The sequence below is a fragment of the Hemitrygon akajei genome, chromosome 3 (assembly GCF_048418815.1).
Source record: "Hemitrygon akajei chromosome 3, sHemAka1.3, whole genome shotgun sequence".
Taxonomy (NCBI): domain Eukaryota; kingdom Metazoa; phylum Chordata; class Chondrichthyes; order Myliobatiformes; family Dasyatidae; genus Hemitrygon; species Hemitrygon akajei.
The window spans coordinates 124,500,805-124,514,499 of NC_133126.1; the positions used below are offsets into that span (position 1 = coordinate 124,500,805).

General features: G+C 45.9%; 1 protein-coding gene across 2 annotated transcripts in view; it reads right to left on the bottom strand.

Moving 5' to 3' along the window:
- inpp5d (inositol polyphosphate-5-phosphatase D) overlaps positions 1-13,695 on the bottom strand; it is a 136,661-nt gene that overhangs the window by 31,271 nt on the left and 91,695 nt on the right. For both annotated transcript variants that reach the window (XM_073040773.1, XM_073040774.1), the window contains exons 19-23: positions 10,931-11,020; positions 9,650-9,763; positions 8,185-8,264; positions 6,609-6,696; positions 1,636-1,779 (exon numbers count right to left, since the gene is read on the bottom strand). In XM_073040773.1, the coding sequence (XP_072896874.1) occupies positions 1,636-1,779; positions 6,609-6,696; positions 8,185-8,264; positions 9,650-9,763; positions 10,931-11,020 (516 nt within the window). The remainder of the gene's footprint in view (positions 1-1,635; positions 1,780-6,608; positions 6,697-8,184; positions 8,265-9,649; positions 9,764-10,930; positions 11,021-13,695) is intronic.

The following is a 13,695-nucleotide window of genomic DNA, read 5'->3' on the forward strand; positions in this document are numbered from 1 at the left end:
ACAACATATCTGCAGCCCTTGGATTCAGAGACGACCTCTGCTCCTAATCATTGTCCTAATAAATAATGTAGTCTGGATATTGCCCGAAAGAGGATCAAACCCAGCGGTTGGGCCTAACCTGATTATTGAATAACCTACTCTCTCCTTAGCATTATGGGGGCAGCCATTAGGACCGTCACAGGGGCTGCTGAGCGAGCCTCCAGATGACTAACGATCAAGAGGTGTGACCCGTGGACCAACGCAGCTGGGACACAAGCCAGAGCCTGATCAACCCTGGCTGGGTGGCCTGGGTGAGAGTGTCTGACATCGAAGCATTCGAAACACCTGATGACCCCGGGTCACATCCCTCTTGTGTCCCAGCATACACCCTCGGATGTACCTCAGCATCAAAGCAGGCCTCAACTCCTCCTTTAGAATCAGCATCGGTACTCCAGGCCTGTGCCAATCCCAGCCCAGCACCTTCTATTATATGCATGGAGCACACCGATAAAGAAAGAATGCCTTCCTACCATACAAAGTACCTGCTTGTGTTTGAAGATCGGTGGTTGTAATGTTACATGATATAACAGAATATTTTATGTCTATAATTGAGAAATAAGACAATCAGTACAAGGAGTCCACACTACAGATTGTGTTGAATTTTGTTTAACTTCACCTCTATTCTTCTCTGAGTTGATATTATTTCCACATCCATAATCCATACCACTCAGCACTGTGGCTCCTTTTGATAGCAAACTCTACTCCACCAGCCTCCGGGTTGTTTCTCCTGAATTATTTACTAGATTATTACCATTTACTTAGAGCTATCAGCTTAATGGTCTCGAGTTTTAAACTCTCCCACATGCAGTAATTTTGTTACCTCTATCTTTTTCTACTTTTAACAGGCTGTATTGGGTAACATCATTCCTCTTTAGATTTACAGAAAAAGGCTGTAATTATTATACTCTCGAAGTTCTGGTAAATATCATTTACACCTTCTCCAGTGCCTTTATTGCCCCTCGTAATAAACTCAGGAGGTTCTGCAGATGCTGGAAATCTTGAGCAATACACACAAAATGCTTGAGGAACTCAACAAAGTCAGGCAGCATCTGTGGAGGGAAATAAACCGATGACGTTTTGCTCCAGGATCCTGCATCAGGACTGGGAAGGAAGGGAGAGGAAGCTAGAATGAAAAAGTAGGGGAGGGGAAAGGAGTACAAGCTGATGTGAAATCAGGTGATTGGAGACGGGGGAACAAAGTGAGAAGCTAGGAGTGATAACCAGAAAAAGTAAAGGCTGAAGGAGGAATCTGAAAAGAGAGGAAAGTGGACCAGGAGAAAAGGAAGGAGGAGGGGTATCAGAGGCAAGTGATGGGCAGGTGAGGAGAAGAGAAGGGTAAGAGGGAAGCCAGAATGGGGAATGGAAAAAGAGATAAGGGGGAGGAGCCCAAGACTGGCTAAAAGATCTCAGCCCAAAAGATTGACACTTTATTCCCCTCTACAGGCGCTGCCTGACATACTGAGTCCCCTCAGCACTTTGGGTGTGTTGGTAAGGAGTTCCAAACCCTGTCCATCGATGGTCCCTTGGGCAGACCCAGCTCTCCACTTGGAGTTAGACCCCCCTCCCTGTCCCAATATACCAACCACTGAAAATTACCGTAAGTCTTCTCTCGCTGTTTCCCCTCTGACATGATCAGTTTATAGGAGCCGCTGAACTTCCCTGTCTCCTCTCCACGGTGTTCCAACGGGACCTTGAACGTTATCTCATTGGAGCCGGCTTGCAGAGCAATGCATCCCTCACCTGGGTAACAAAACACAGGGCAAATCCCCAGGGTTAAATGCAGCAGAGTGGGATGGAAGATTCACTTTGGGGAGATCGCAAGGGAGTGGCTCTTTCAAAGGAGCAAGAATATGTGATAGATCAAATGGCCTCGTTCTATGCTGTACAGTTATACAAGACCTGAGCAATTTGCACAAATCATATCAAAGATTGCTATTTGTATTGATAATCAACAAGGAGGCCACCCAATCCACCTTGCAAATGATCTAATATTCATTTCACTCCCTTGCTCCTCTCCCTGCACTTCTAAGATGCATTTACCCAATTCCTCTCTGAAACCTCCTTTTCCATCTCCCTGCTCCACTCTTTGTTCCAAGTTGTTGTGAGGAGGAGGTTTCCCTTCTCTTTTCATTTAAATATTGGATCTTTGGATGCACACATATACCTGTCTGGACACGCCCCCCTGTTGACTGCTCCTGTGGCTCCTCCCACTGACCCCGGTATAAAGGTGATTGAGGCCTGAGCCCTGCCCTCAGTCTCCAGGATGTAGCATGGTGGTCAATTGCTGCTTGTTCTTTCTTCCAGTCAATAAAAGCCGATATCTCGCCTCACGTCTCAGAGAGTTATTGATGGTGCATTACCCAGCCATCACTCAACCGGTACAAAGCACGGCATTTGTGTGTCCATCCATCTTCATCCACTCTCTCTCTTTTGTTCCCCTCACAACTAAATACACTGCTTTGGATACTTCTGGGTGGATGTGGGGATGGGGGGTGGGGTGATCTACCAGGGGGGAGGTTCATCAACCAGAGTCCTGGAACTGAATCTTACCTGAGGCTCTGAAAGGAAGGGGGAGGGGGAAGAGGACTGCAGTAGTAATAGAGGATTGCCCAGTTAGAGGAGCAGACAGCAGATTCTGTGGACGTGAAAGGGACAACTGGATGGTAGGTTGCCTCTCAAGTACCAAGGGCAGGGACTTCTTAGATCAAGTCAACGGCTTTCTAAAGGGGGGAGAGTTCCCCAGAAATCGCAGTATATATCGGAACCACATAGGAAGGAAAAGGGATGAGGTCCTGAAGAGAGAATATGGGGAGTTAGGTAGAAAGTTGAAAAGCAGGGCCTCAAGGGTAGTAATCTCTGGATTGCTGCCTGTGCCACGTGCCAGTGAGGATAAGAATAGGATGATCTGGTAGATGAATGAGTGGCTGAGGAATTGGTGCAGTGGGGGGGGGGGGGGGCGGTGGTGTTGAGATTTCTGGATCACTGGGACCTCTTCTGGGGAAGGTTTGGCCTGTACAAAAAGGACCCATTTCACCTGAACTCAAGGGGCACTAATACCCTTGAGGGCAGGTTTGCAAGAGCAGTTGGGGTGGGTTTAAACTAATTTGGCAGGGGGATGGGAACTGAAGTGATAGGACTGAAGTTGGGGCAGTTGTATTACAAGTAGATGCAGTGTGTAGTGAGACTGTGAGAAAGGCAGATGACAGGGCAAAATTATAGTCAGAGGGACAGGTCGATGGGAATACATTGTTTAAATGGTTCGACACAGACTAGATGGGCCAAAGGGCCTATTGCTGTGCTGTACTTTTCTATGAATCTAATCTATGAATCTATGAGCTAAAGTGTAACGTGAGGGTAAAATTGAAAATGGTGATGAATACAGGACTGAAGGTATCTTATCTGAATGCATGCAGTATATGGAATAAGGTAGCAGTTAGAGTTTGGCAGGTATGAATATGTGGGCATCACTGAGAAAACCACTAGGGCATAGGTGTCAAACTCAAGGCCCGCGGGCCATATCCGGCCCGGCGTACAATTATATCCGGCCCGCGAGATCATTTTAGATAGATCTATTATTTTAATTATTAATGGCCCGGCGATATGAAGCCTATGATTGTTAATCCAAGTTAATACCAATCATAAAAATAATGCTTGCTCAGCAGTCTTCTTCATAAGAAACGGAATTTGTGAAGTGAAACACTTTGTAGTTATAGCAGAGACTGAGACACATGAGAACAGGCTGAAAAAATGGAGGCAATGAAAGCTACGTTTGCACGCGCCTGACTGATCCAGCCCGCATGAAGCTGCATTTTGCCCAATCCGGCCCGTGACCTAAAATGAGTTTGACACCCCTGCACTAGGGAAAACGCAGTTCTGCATTGGGTGTTGTGTAATGAACCAGACTTGATTAGGGAGCTTAAGATAAGGAACCCTTAGAAAGCAGTGATCATAATAAGACAGAATTCGTCAGGCAGTTTGAGAGGGAGAAGATGAAGTCCTATGTATCAGTATCTCAGTGGAGAAAAGGAAATTACAGAGGCATGAGAGAGGAACTGGCCAAAGTTGATTGGAAGGGGACACTAACAGGGATGATGGCAGGACAAAAATGGTTGGATTTCTGGAAGCAAATCAGAAAGTGCAAGATAGACACATCCCAAAGAAGTATCCTAAAGAGAGGGTGATGCAACCGTGGCTGACAAGGGAAATCAAAAACAGCATAAAGGAAACATAATATTGCAAAAATTAGTGCAAATTTAAAATATAATAGTTAGAGCCTATGATACAAAAGAGATATATAAAGTTGTTTTAGATATATAAAGAGGAAAAGAAAGGTGAGATTGGATATCAAACTGCAGGAAAACAACACTGGAGAGGTAGTAACTGGAGACAAAGAAATGGCAAATGAACTTAAAAAGTATTACGTGTCAATCTTCACTGTGGAAAATACTAGCTGTATGCCAGAAATTTGAGAGTATCAGAGAGCAGAAGTGAGTGCAGTTGCTATTACTAAAGAGCAGGGAAGCTGTAAGGTCTGAAGGTAGATAAGTCATTTGGACCAGGTGGACTACACCCCATAGTTCTGAAAGTGATAACTGAAGAGATTTTGGAGCAATTAGTAGTGGACTTTCAAGAATTACTCGATTCTGGAATGGTTCCTGGGGACTGCAAAATTGCAAATGTCACTCCAACTCATGAAGAAGGGAAGGAGGCAGAAAAAAGGAAATTATAGGCCAGTTAGCCTGACTTCAGTGGTTGGGAAGATATTGGAGTCTGTTATTAAGGATGAGGTTTCAGGGTACCTGGAGCCACAAATAGGCCAAAGTCAGCATGGTTTCCTTAAGGGGAAATCTTGCCTGGCAAATCTGTTGGAATTCTTTGAAGAATTAACAGGCGGGATAGAAAAGGAGACTCAGTGAACATTGTTTACCTGGATTTTCAGAAGGCATCTGACAAGGTGCCACACATCAAGCTACTTAACAAGATAAGTGTCCATGCTATTGCAGGAAAGATATCAGCAAGGATAGAAGATTGGCTTACTGGCAGGAGGCAAAGAGTGGAAATAAAGGGGACCTTTTCTGGCTGGTTGCTGGTGACTAGTGGTGTTCCGCAGGAGTAGATGTTAGGACCACTGCTTTTTGCGTTTATGTCAATGACTTGAATGATGGAACTGATGGGTCTGTGGCCATATCTGCAGATGCTATGAAGATAGATGGAGGGGCAGGTAGTACTGAAGAAGGAGACACAAGTAACCTGCAGATCGGACAGGTGCTGATGTCCTGGGGAGCAAACTAGACGAAGGCTCCTTGCTGCTGTGGGCAGACAGGGAATTTGGCAAAGCTGTATAGGCAGGCCTGAGTGCAATATCAAAGAGCTGGCTGTAGTCCAGCATTCACCTAGCATGGGGCTCAGTGTGCAGCAAGGATGAGGTTGTTCAAAAGCACACGCACACGTGCATGTGTGTCCTTACCAATTTTCTGATGACTGAACCTCCACTGAAGCACAAGCAGCATGGCTGGGTGCAGTAGGCACTAGTCTACTCAGCACTTCTCCGAGTCCCTGTTTGGCAATTTGCTCCCTGGGCCGATAAAACTTTCTATTGAAAGCCCGTTTCTCCTGACTAAAATGTTCCCCGTTCATTGTCTGTTTCCAATTACACTACACTTTAACGGGAGTGTAAATCCTACTAAACTATAAAGAACAAAGTTGTTCATCTTCAGTCATACCATATTCTAGACTTTAAAGTTTTCACGAACTTTGGAAAGCACCAACCACCTGTACAATCATACCAATCACCTGATGCAAACAGCAAGCAGCAAATATACTTGTAGTCATGTGGTACCAGAATTGGGTCCTTCCTGTACTAAGTTCAAGTTTAGCCCCGAGGTTCAATGAGCTCCTGTCCAGCAGAGTTGCCATTAGCACGTTGACAGACACCACTGCTAACTCTGCGTACCTGTGGTGGGCATTAGTGTGCGCTCTGGCTATCTCACCAACTGAACAACCACCTTGCCTTGCATACCAATGTTCCCAGGTTCCTTAATGGAACCAGCTTAACGAACAGTAGCTCCCAAATGGAGCTGTACTTTAGGGCCTTGGTTTGTTACATGGGAGAAAGCGTCTACCAGAAATGAAGGTTCAGCCACATTGGGATAGGATGCTGATGAGTACAGACTGCAGATGGTCTGACTGTCCTATGTCTACAGTCTGACCAATGCACATTGCTCCATCCTATCAGAAAATTCCTTTTGCCCCTCTGTCCCTCCCCAACTCTTGCTGCAATTCAAAGCTAACTTGTTTTCTTTCTTTTCCAGTTCTGACATGAGGCCTTTGACCTGAAATATCAACTTATTTCTCATTCCACATATGCTTCCTGGCCTGCTGAGTATTTCTAGAATTGTCTGTTTTCTGTAAAGATTATGGTGGGGTGGATTTCATCTCTCATCTTCAACTTTCCCTGCACTGGACAATGCACCATCTGCACAGAGGTAGTGAAGTCTCCCCCTGGTGTAGGAACCACTGTAAGAACGGTCACTGAACGTTGGGTCTGTCCACACACGCTTCCTGCTTACCATATGATTCGTAGCTGTCTGTAGACTTGACACAGATGAGGATGTGTTGGTCCAGTAAGTACTCTGGGTCAGAGATAATGGGCATTAACTGTGGGAGGTTGGTGAGAAAGAGAGAATGTAAGTTACAAGCAATAGAAAGCCAGATCCAAGAGACCTGAACATTTCATACGGTGATCTGTTTCATTCCAACTCTTTACTGCCTACCTTCAAAGGCATCGAGTTGTACAGTGGAGAGACTTCTGGGCATCCAGTGCAAACTATCATTCCAGAGTCAAACCACAGCCGCAAATCCGTTTGTAGTATCAGTACTGCCACTCTAACTTAAACAGGGCCAGGTCTCAGACTGGGGCCTAGCAGCCTACAAGGGTCACACAGAGCACATACCTACCCAGCCTTTCAGGGAGAGTTTCTCTTACCTGAGGCTCGGTGGGCTCATTCTGTAAGAAATCTAAACTTCAGAAAGGGAACACACACCAAACACAGCTTCAAACTCACTATAGGGCAAAGGTCACAGTGTCAGGCACCTTTGCTGGCTTCTAGATTAAGTATAACACACACAAAATGCTGGAGGAACTCGGCAGGCCAGGCAGCATCTACAGAATAGTGTACAGTCGATGTTTAAGTTCCTCCAGCATTTTGTGTGTGTTGCTTGGATTTCCAGCATCTGCAGATTTTCTCTTATTTGCATTGAAGTCCTGGATTTAGAGGTGTCTGGATGCAGAGATGCAGTTGACAGTCTACTATTTTCAGAGGAGATGCTGCCTCACGGTTCAAGGTTATAACTCAGACCTGCACTTGCTTAATGGCAGTGAAATCTTTCCTATTTCACCGAGAACAAACTAAATGTTCACTAATCACAACATTAATTAGCAAAGTCTAAACTGGAATAGAGTTCTGCAAAAGTTGGCAGAATAAGAGTTAATCCTTGCTTAACTGTAAGAAATTTGTGCTTATATAGTGTTTCATTCAGCTTAATTCAATGATCTAAAGAATAATTGCTGTGTTTGACAAATAAAGACACCCATTTATTATGTAGGCTTAGGGTTACTTCCTGACAAATGCCTCACTGTTAAGTAATTTATATTTATTACAACTGCCTTGACCAGTGCTTACTGAATTCCTTCAGGAAGGTGGCAGTATCATTAAGAATACCTGCCACCGTAGCCATTCCCTTTTCTCCCTTCAACCTTGTCAGAAGATGCAGGAACTTAAAAGCTCAAATGTTCAGATACGAACCATTGCTTTCCCACTGTTATGAGACTCCTGAACCAATCATCTCTACCTGACGATGCTGCCGCACCCTTAATTCCACTTCTCTGTTATTAAAAACTCTTTTTGCCCAACTTCAGTTTGCACCTCTATCTTTATACTATTCAGCTGCTTTGCACTCATCGTTGTATTCATTACTTTCATTTATAGTTTTCTCATGCAGAACAAGGATTTCCATTGCACCCTGGTGGATATGGCACCCAACTAATCTAAACCACTGCACAACAACTGAACTAATTTCGTTAGAAACATCCTAAACTTGACCAATGATAACGAGGAGTGACAAGGTGAGTTTAATCCCGGTTACCTCAGGGGGATTATTCCACGTGACCGTCAGGTTCTCGTCCTTCGACTCTTGATTCTCACCTTCAGCACTCTTCACTGGATCTAGAGGAACCACAAGGTCAGTGTAGATTCTTCTCCGAGGCAGAGCGAAGTCCGCGCAAGAAGCTGTATACTTCTCCAGAGCCTCAACGACTGGACCCAGTACAGTAACATTCAAAACACTTATCTGTCATTCACAGATATGTTGGTAACAGCTCTACTACTGAGCTTTGAAAACAGAAAAGGATGATGCCAGATGCCAGCGGAGCAACTTCATTATAATCTGTTTCTTGTCCTTACCTCTCTGTAGCCCTGCAACATTATTTTTGCACACTCACCCATCACTCCCTTCCTGTTGCCACTGAATGGTGATGGGTTGAAGCCAATTCATCTACCAGCAAATACTTAGGGTGTGGGGAGAAGCTAGAACACCCCAGGGGTAAGGGAAAATGAGGGAACTCTCCATGGACAGTCCCGCAGGCCAGGATCGAACCAGGGCCGCCGTAACTATCAGGCAGCAGAAGGAACCGCTGTGTCAGCGTGCCACGTCCCTGCAGAGCTATGAGGTGGGGGGGACAAATACCTATGCTGGGGGGGGGAGTGGGGGCTGTCATGAGCACATTGAACCGCCAAAAATCAAGAATATTTCATGGAACCATTTAAATTTCTTTGGAAACAGCCATTTTTATGAGGCGCCTAGCAGCAATGCATTTGGCAGAATAACAGTCAGTCTCACACACACACACACACACACACACATACACACACACACACACACACAACCACACAACCACACAACCACCACCACCACCGAGCAAACTGGGGACACTATGTGACATCAAGAAAAGGGCCAGCCCTAAAGTTGTACCCAAGGACTGATTGGGGTCTGGGAGTCTAGTTTCAGTCATGTGATCTGGTAAAAGTAAACACCAATCACAGAATGTAAACATGGCCCTCTTGCCAAATGCAACTGGTCTCCATCATCCTGAACTAAAGCAAAGCTCAGATTGCTTTGGTATGTAGTCTTGATGGACCATGAATGCGCAAATATACGTCAGGCAAATCATATCAATGCACAGCAACACTGGAACCAGATGCCCGACTTAAAAACACTGGAGATGTTTATGTTAAATGTTGAGATTTCACACTGAACGCAGTTGCTTAATGCACAGAAATGAGTCTCTATGCAAAGAATTTCGAGCCTTCAGCTGTTATGATTGCAATTTTTGAGATTAAATACAAGTTGCAAATTGGCAAATGTTTAAAAGTACACACAGCCCCAGAGATGCAATGGGTAGAGGAACGGAGAGCACATACAGCACATGCAAATATGTTGTCACAGAGTGTTGCTGAGCACTTCTACACTGGACTGCACACAGGAAATAGGCTGTAAAGCAACGAAACAACATGGGGTTTGGGTAAAAACCTGTCATTGGGAGTGCTCTTACCTTCTAAGCAGCTGGAGTGGAACTCAATGAAGAACTTGGTCTTAGATTTTGTTTTCAGAGTGGCTTCGCAGTGGAGGAAGTTGATAGTGCCTGCTGAGTCAGCATTGTTTGGGTCTGAGAAGTAACGTGACAAGTTAGTGTGGTATCAGTTATTAACATCACTCAGTCACTCCAACACTACTATCGTTGCTCTGTGATTGGTCTTTTCTAAACGGACAGAGGCAGAGCATTAATGTTTATCTCTCCCTCTTAACACTCCCCTCCATCAGTCCACCCTCTGCTGTCTGTCCCCACACCCTGTCATCGGCCATCTATCTTCTGTAATTATCTCCTCGATGGTGGGTGGGCAGTTTTAACAACCCGTTGTAGTGTCTCCCTGTCTGCCACAGTGCAATTTCCGTACCATGCAGTGATGACCATTTTAGGATGATCTGTACTGCGTTTCTGTGGAAGGACGTGATGTGCACAGTACAGCTCTCTTCAGTTTTCTCAGAAAGAGGTGCTGGTAGGCTTTTCTGACTGCGTAAGATGTGTTCAGGACCATGAGAGATTGTGTATGATGTGCACTCCCGGGAGTTTGAAACCGCTTGCAGTTTCCACTGCTCTGTCGCCGCTGTAAGGAGGGGTGTTAGTGGTGCAAGTTCTCCAGAATTTGATAACCATCTCCTTTGTCTTGTTGACATTGAGGAAGAGGTTATTTGCCCAGCACCAGACCTCGAGCTCTTCCACCTCCTCCCTGTAGGCCACCTCATCGTTGTTGGTGATGAGCCCCAGCACTGTGTCATCGGCGAACTTGACAATGTGATTACTCAGGTGTTTGGCTGTGCAGTTGTGGTGAACTACATATACCTGTCTGGACACGCCCCCTGCTGACTGCTCCTGTGGCTCCTCCCACAGACCCCGGTATAAAGGTGGTGGAGGTCTGAGCCCGGCCTCTCAGTCTCCAGGATGTAGTATGGTGGTCAATCACTGCTTGTTCCTTCTTCCAGTCAATAAAAGCCGATACCTCGCCTTTACGTCTCAGAGTGAGTTATTGATGGTGCATCAGCAGTCGTGTGAGCAGAGTGTCCAGCAGTGGGCTCAGCACACAGCCCTTGGTGGGCAACCATGTTGGGCATGATGGGGAGGGAGGAGGGAGGTGCATCCTGACTATCTGTCCTAACTGGCTGGCCAGTTATTTTGTTACATGTTAGGTAGGTGCCTCAGTCATGTTGAACTTTGGCACTGAACATACCACGGTGGCACTTAAAGGAGAAATAAGTTACCTTGGCAGCTACTAACCAGTTTTAGAAACGAACTGTGTTGACACGCCCACCTCAAAGGTTGCAAACACCGGGGAATGGTCGCTGGTGACGATATCTGTGGTGCACCCTGTGATCGAGAACCAACAGTTTTGTCACATTCACTACTCTGTGCACATATTAAAATAACAGCAGGACCCCAGGCCCTGTGATCTCCCGTTAAATTCCGTGCAAACCATTGTTGTACAATTGAGCATCAATTTAACCTACTGTAGAGTGAAAGTGCACCCATTTCCACGCCTGTCAGTGCCTGGGAGAAAAATCGACCCTCTGGTTTTCCAGCAAGATTTTCACTGAATCAATCAATAGCATTTACTTAAAGCACAGTCACCATGCACACAATCGTTGACATCTTCCCCCCATCGCCGAAAACATCTATCAGAGGTTATGTCTCAGGATGGTGATATCCATCATTAAGGACACCCACCATTTTGACCACACTCTTTTCTCGCTGATGCTATCAGGTAGGAGGTACAGCAGCCTAAAGACTCACACCTCAGTGTTCAACAGCAGTTTCTTTGCACTGATTCATTCTAGCTATGCATCAAACTTGTGACACATTACAATCAGTCCTTTCATCCAACTCATTCATGCAGATTGTAAGTAGCTGAGGCCTAAGCTTTGATCCTTGATCCACCTTATTATCTGATAATGTGAATACAAAATATGAGTTTGGGTAACCCACACTTTTGTTCATTTCTCTCTCCTTCTGAAACACCTGGATTTTCTCACACCCTTTCCAACCCACCCTCCCCAAATCCCACCCGTTACCTTGTTAAAATCTGCTCATCACCCTACTTAAGTCACCTTTTCCCATCTCCAAGCTAGTTCCATCTACCCCCTACCCCTTCCTTAGCTCTTTCCATGTCTCCTCTCTTACTTATCAGATTGCAGTCTTATCCATCTCCATATCACCTCGCAGATTTTATCTATACCTCCACCCTTCTCCCTTCACCTGCCCCCTTTATTTTCCTCTCTATCACCCACTTGCTGCTGTCTCCTAACACCACCCCTCCCCTCCTGTCCCCTCCACCTGCCCATCACCCCCCTCCTCATCCAAATCCATGTACCACCTGCCAGCTCCTGCCTCGACCCTCCATGCAGGCTGTCCTCCGCTCTACACTTTCAGTCCTAATGCAGTGTCTTGCCCCAAAACACCAGCCGTGCTTTTGCATTCTCAGATGCTGCTGACCTGCTGAGTTCCTCCAGCAGATTTCTTAGTGCCCCAGATCCCAGCGTCTGCAGCCACTTGTGCCTCTAATTTCAAATAGTGCTTGTTTATTGTCCCTGAAACAATGCAGCATTATGATCTCTTGCATAGTGTCCTTTGGAGTGACTTTAGAGTATTTCATCTATTAAATCAACAGACTGCAAAGAGTAATGAGAGAGGCAGCAACACCACCACCACCGGGATTATTCTCAACACGGGTACTCCCAAGGTTGTGTCCTCAGTCCCCTGCTCGACTCCCTGTACAGCCATGACCACGTGGTCAGATCCTGCTTTAAACCTATCTACAGGTTTGTAGATGATATCACTGTAGAGGGCCATATTTCAAATAATGATGAGTCACAGTACAGGAAGGAGATAGAGAGCTTAGTGACATGGTGTGATGACAATAACCTTTGCTTCAATGTCAACAAACCAAAAGAGCTGTTCATTGACTTCAGGAAAAGGCGGGGGTGAGTGGGTGGGTGCACATGCTCCTGTCTACATTAACAATGCTGATGAGAATCACCAACAGCCTGTCCTGGGCCAACCACACAGATGCCACGGCCAACAAAGCTCACTGATGCCTCACCAGGAGGCTAAAGGAATTTGTTATGTCCCCATGATACTTACAGATGTTTATCGATGCACCATTAAAAGCGTCCTATCTGGATGCAAAAAGGCAAGATGCCGCTGAGCTGCAGCCTCTGCTGAGTCACAGCTCAGGTTTAGTAGTTTGTTAATTATTTACTTGTTCAAATTTTCATTTTCTCAGGTTTGCATGGAGGACTTTTGGAAGAGGGAAGTTAGGGGTCAGTTTAGGTTTTAGTAACTGAGAAGTGGGGCTATTAGAGGTCAGGGTGGAGCCGAAATCGCTACTCCTCGTTCTAAGACCAGCGATGTGGATGTGCGACATTCGTGGTCAGATGTTGGATGTGAATGAGGGTCTTCCAGGTCAGCGAGTTCTGGAATTCTGTTCAGGCAAGAGGAACAAGTTCAGATCACCCCCAGGGTTCATGACTTAGCGGGTCTGGAGTTCGCGGCCTAGCGTTTGGTGATCGACATGCCCGAGTGTTGTGGGCCGAGAGTAAATCAGAAATCCATGAGTCAGGGCTTGTTGTCCGGAGCTAAGTCTGAATCCCCGTGAGTCTGCTGGAGAGGTTGAAGCTTGAAGTCTGAAGCTCTATGTCCATTAGAATGCGGAGGTCTCTCCTGGAGTTAAAGGATTGTGTATGTAAGTGCGTAGGTGGGAGGGAGGAACAGGGCTTGTTTTTCTGTTGCTTGTTGTGTTCCGTGTTGTTCTGCCGAGTATTGTGGGCATGCTATGTTAGCGCCGGAATGTGTGGCCACACTTACCGGCTGCCTCCGGCACACCCTTCTTTGTCTTGATGTATACATGTACCAGTTATCTGGAATCTTTAATATTGGTATGGCGACTGCTTTGCCCACGAACAAAGGAAACTGCCGAGCATTATGAACACAGCTCAACACATCACAGACACCATCCTCCCCCCCATGGACTCCGTCTAATCTTATCG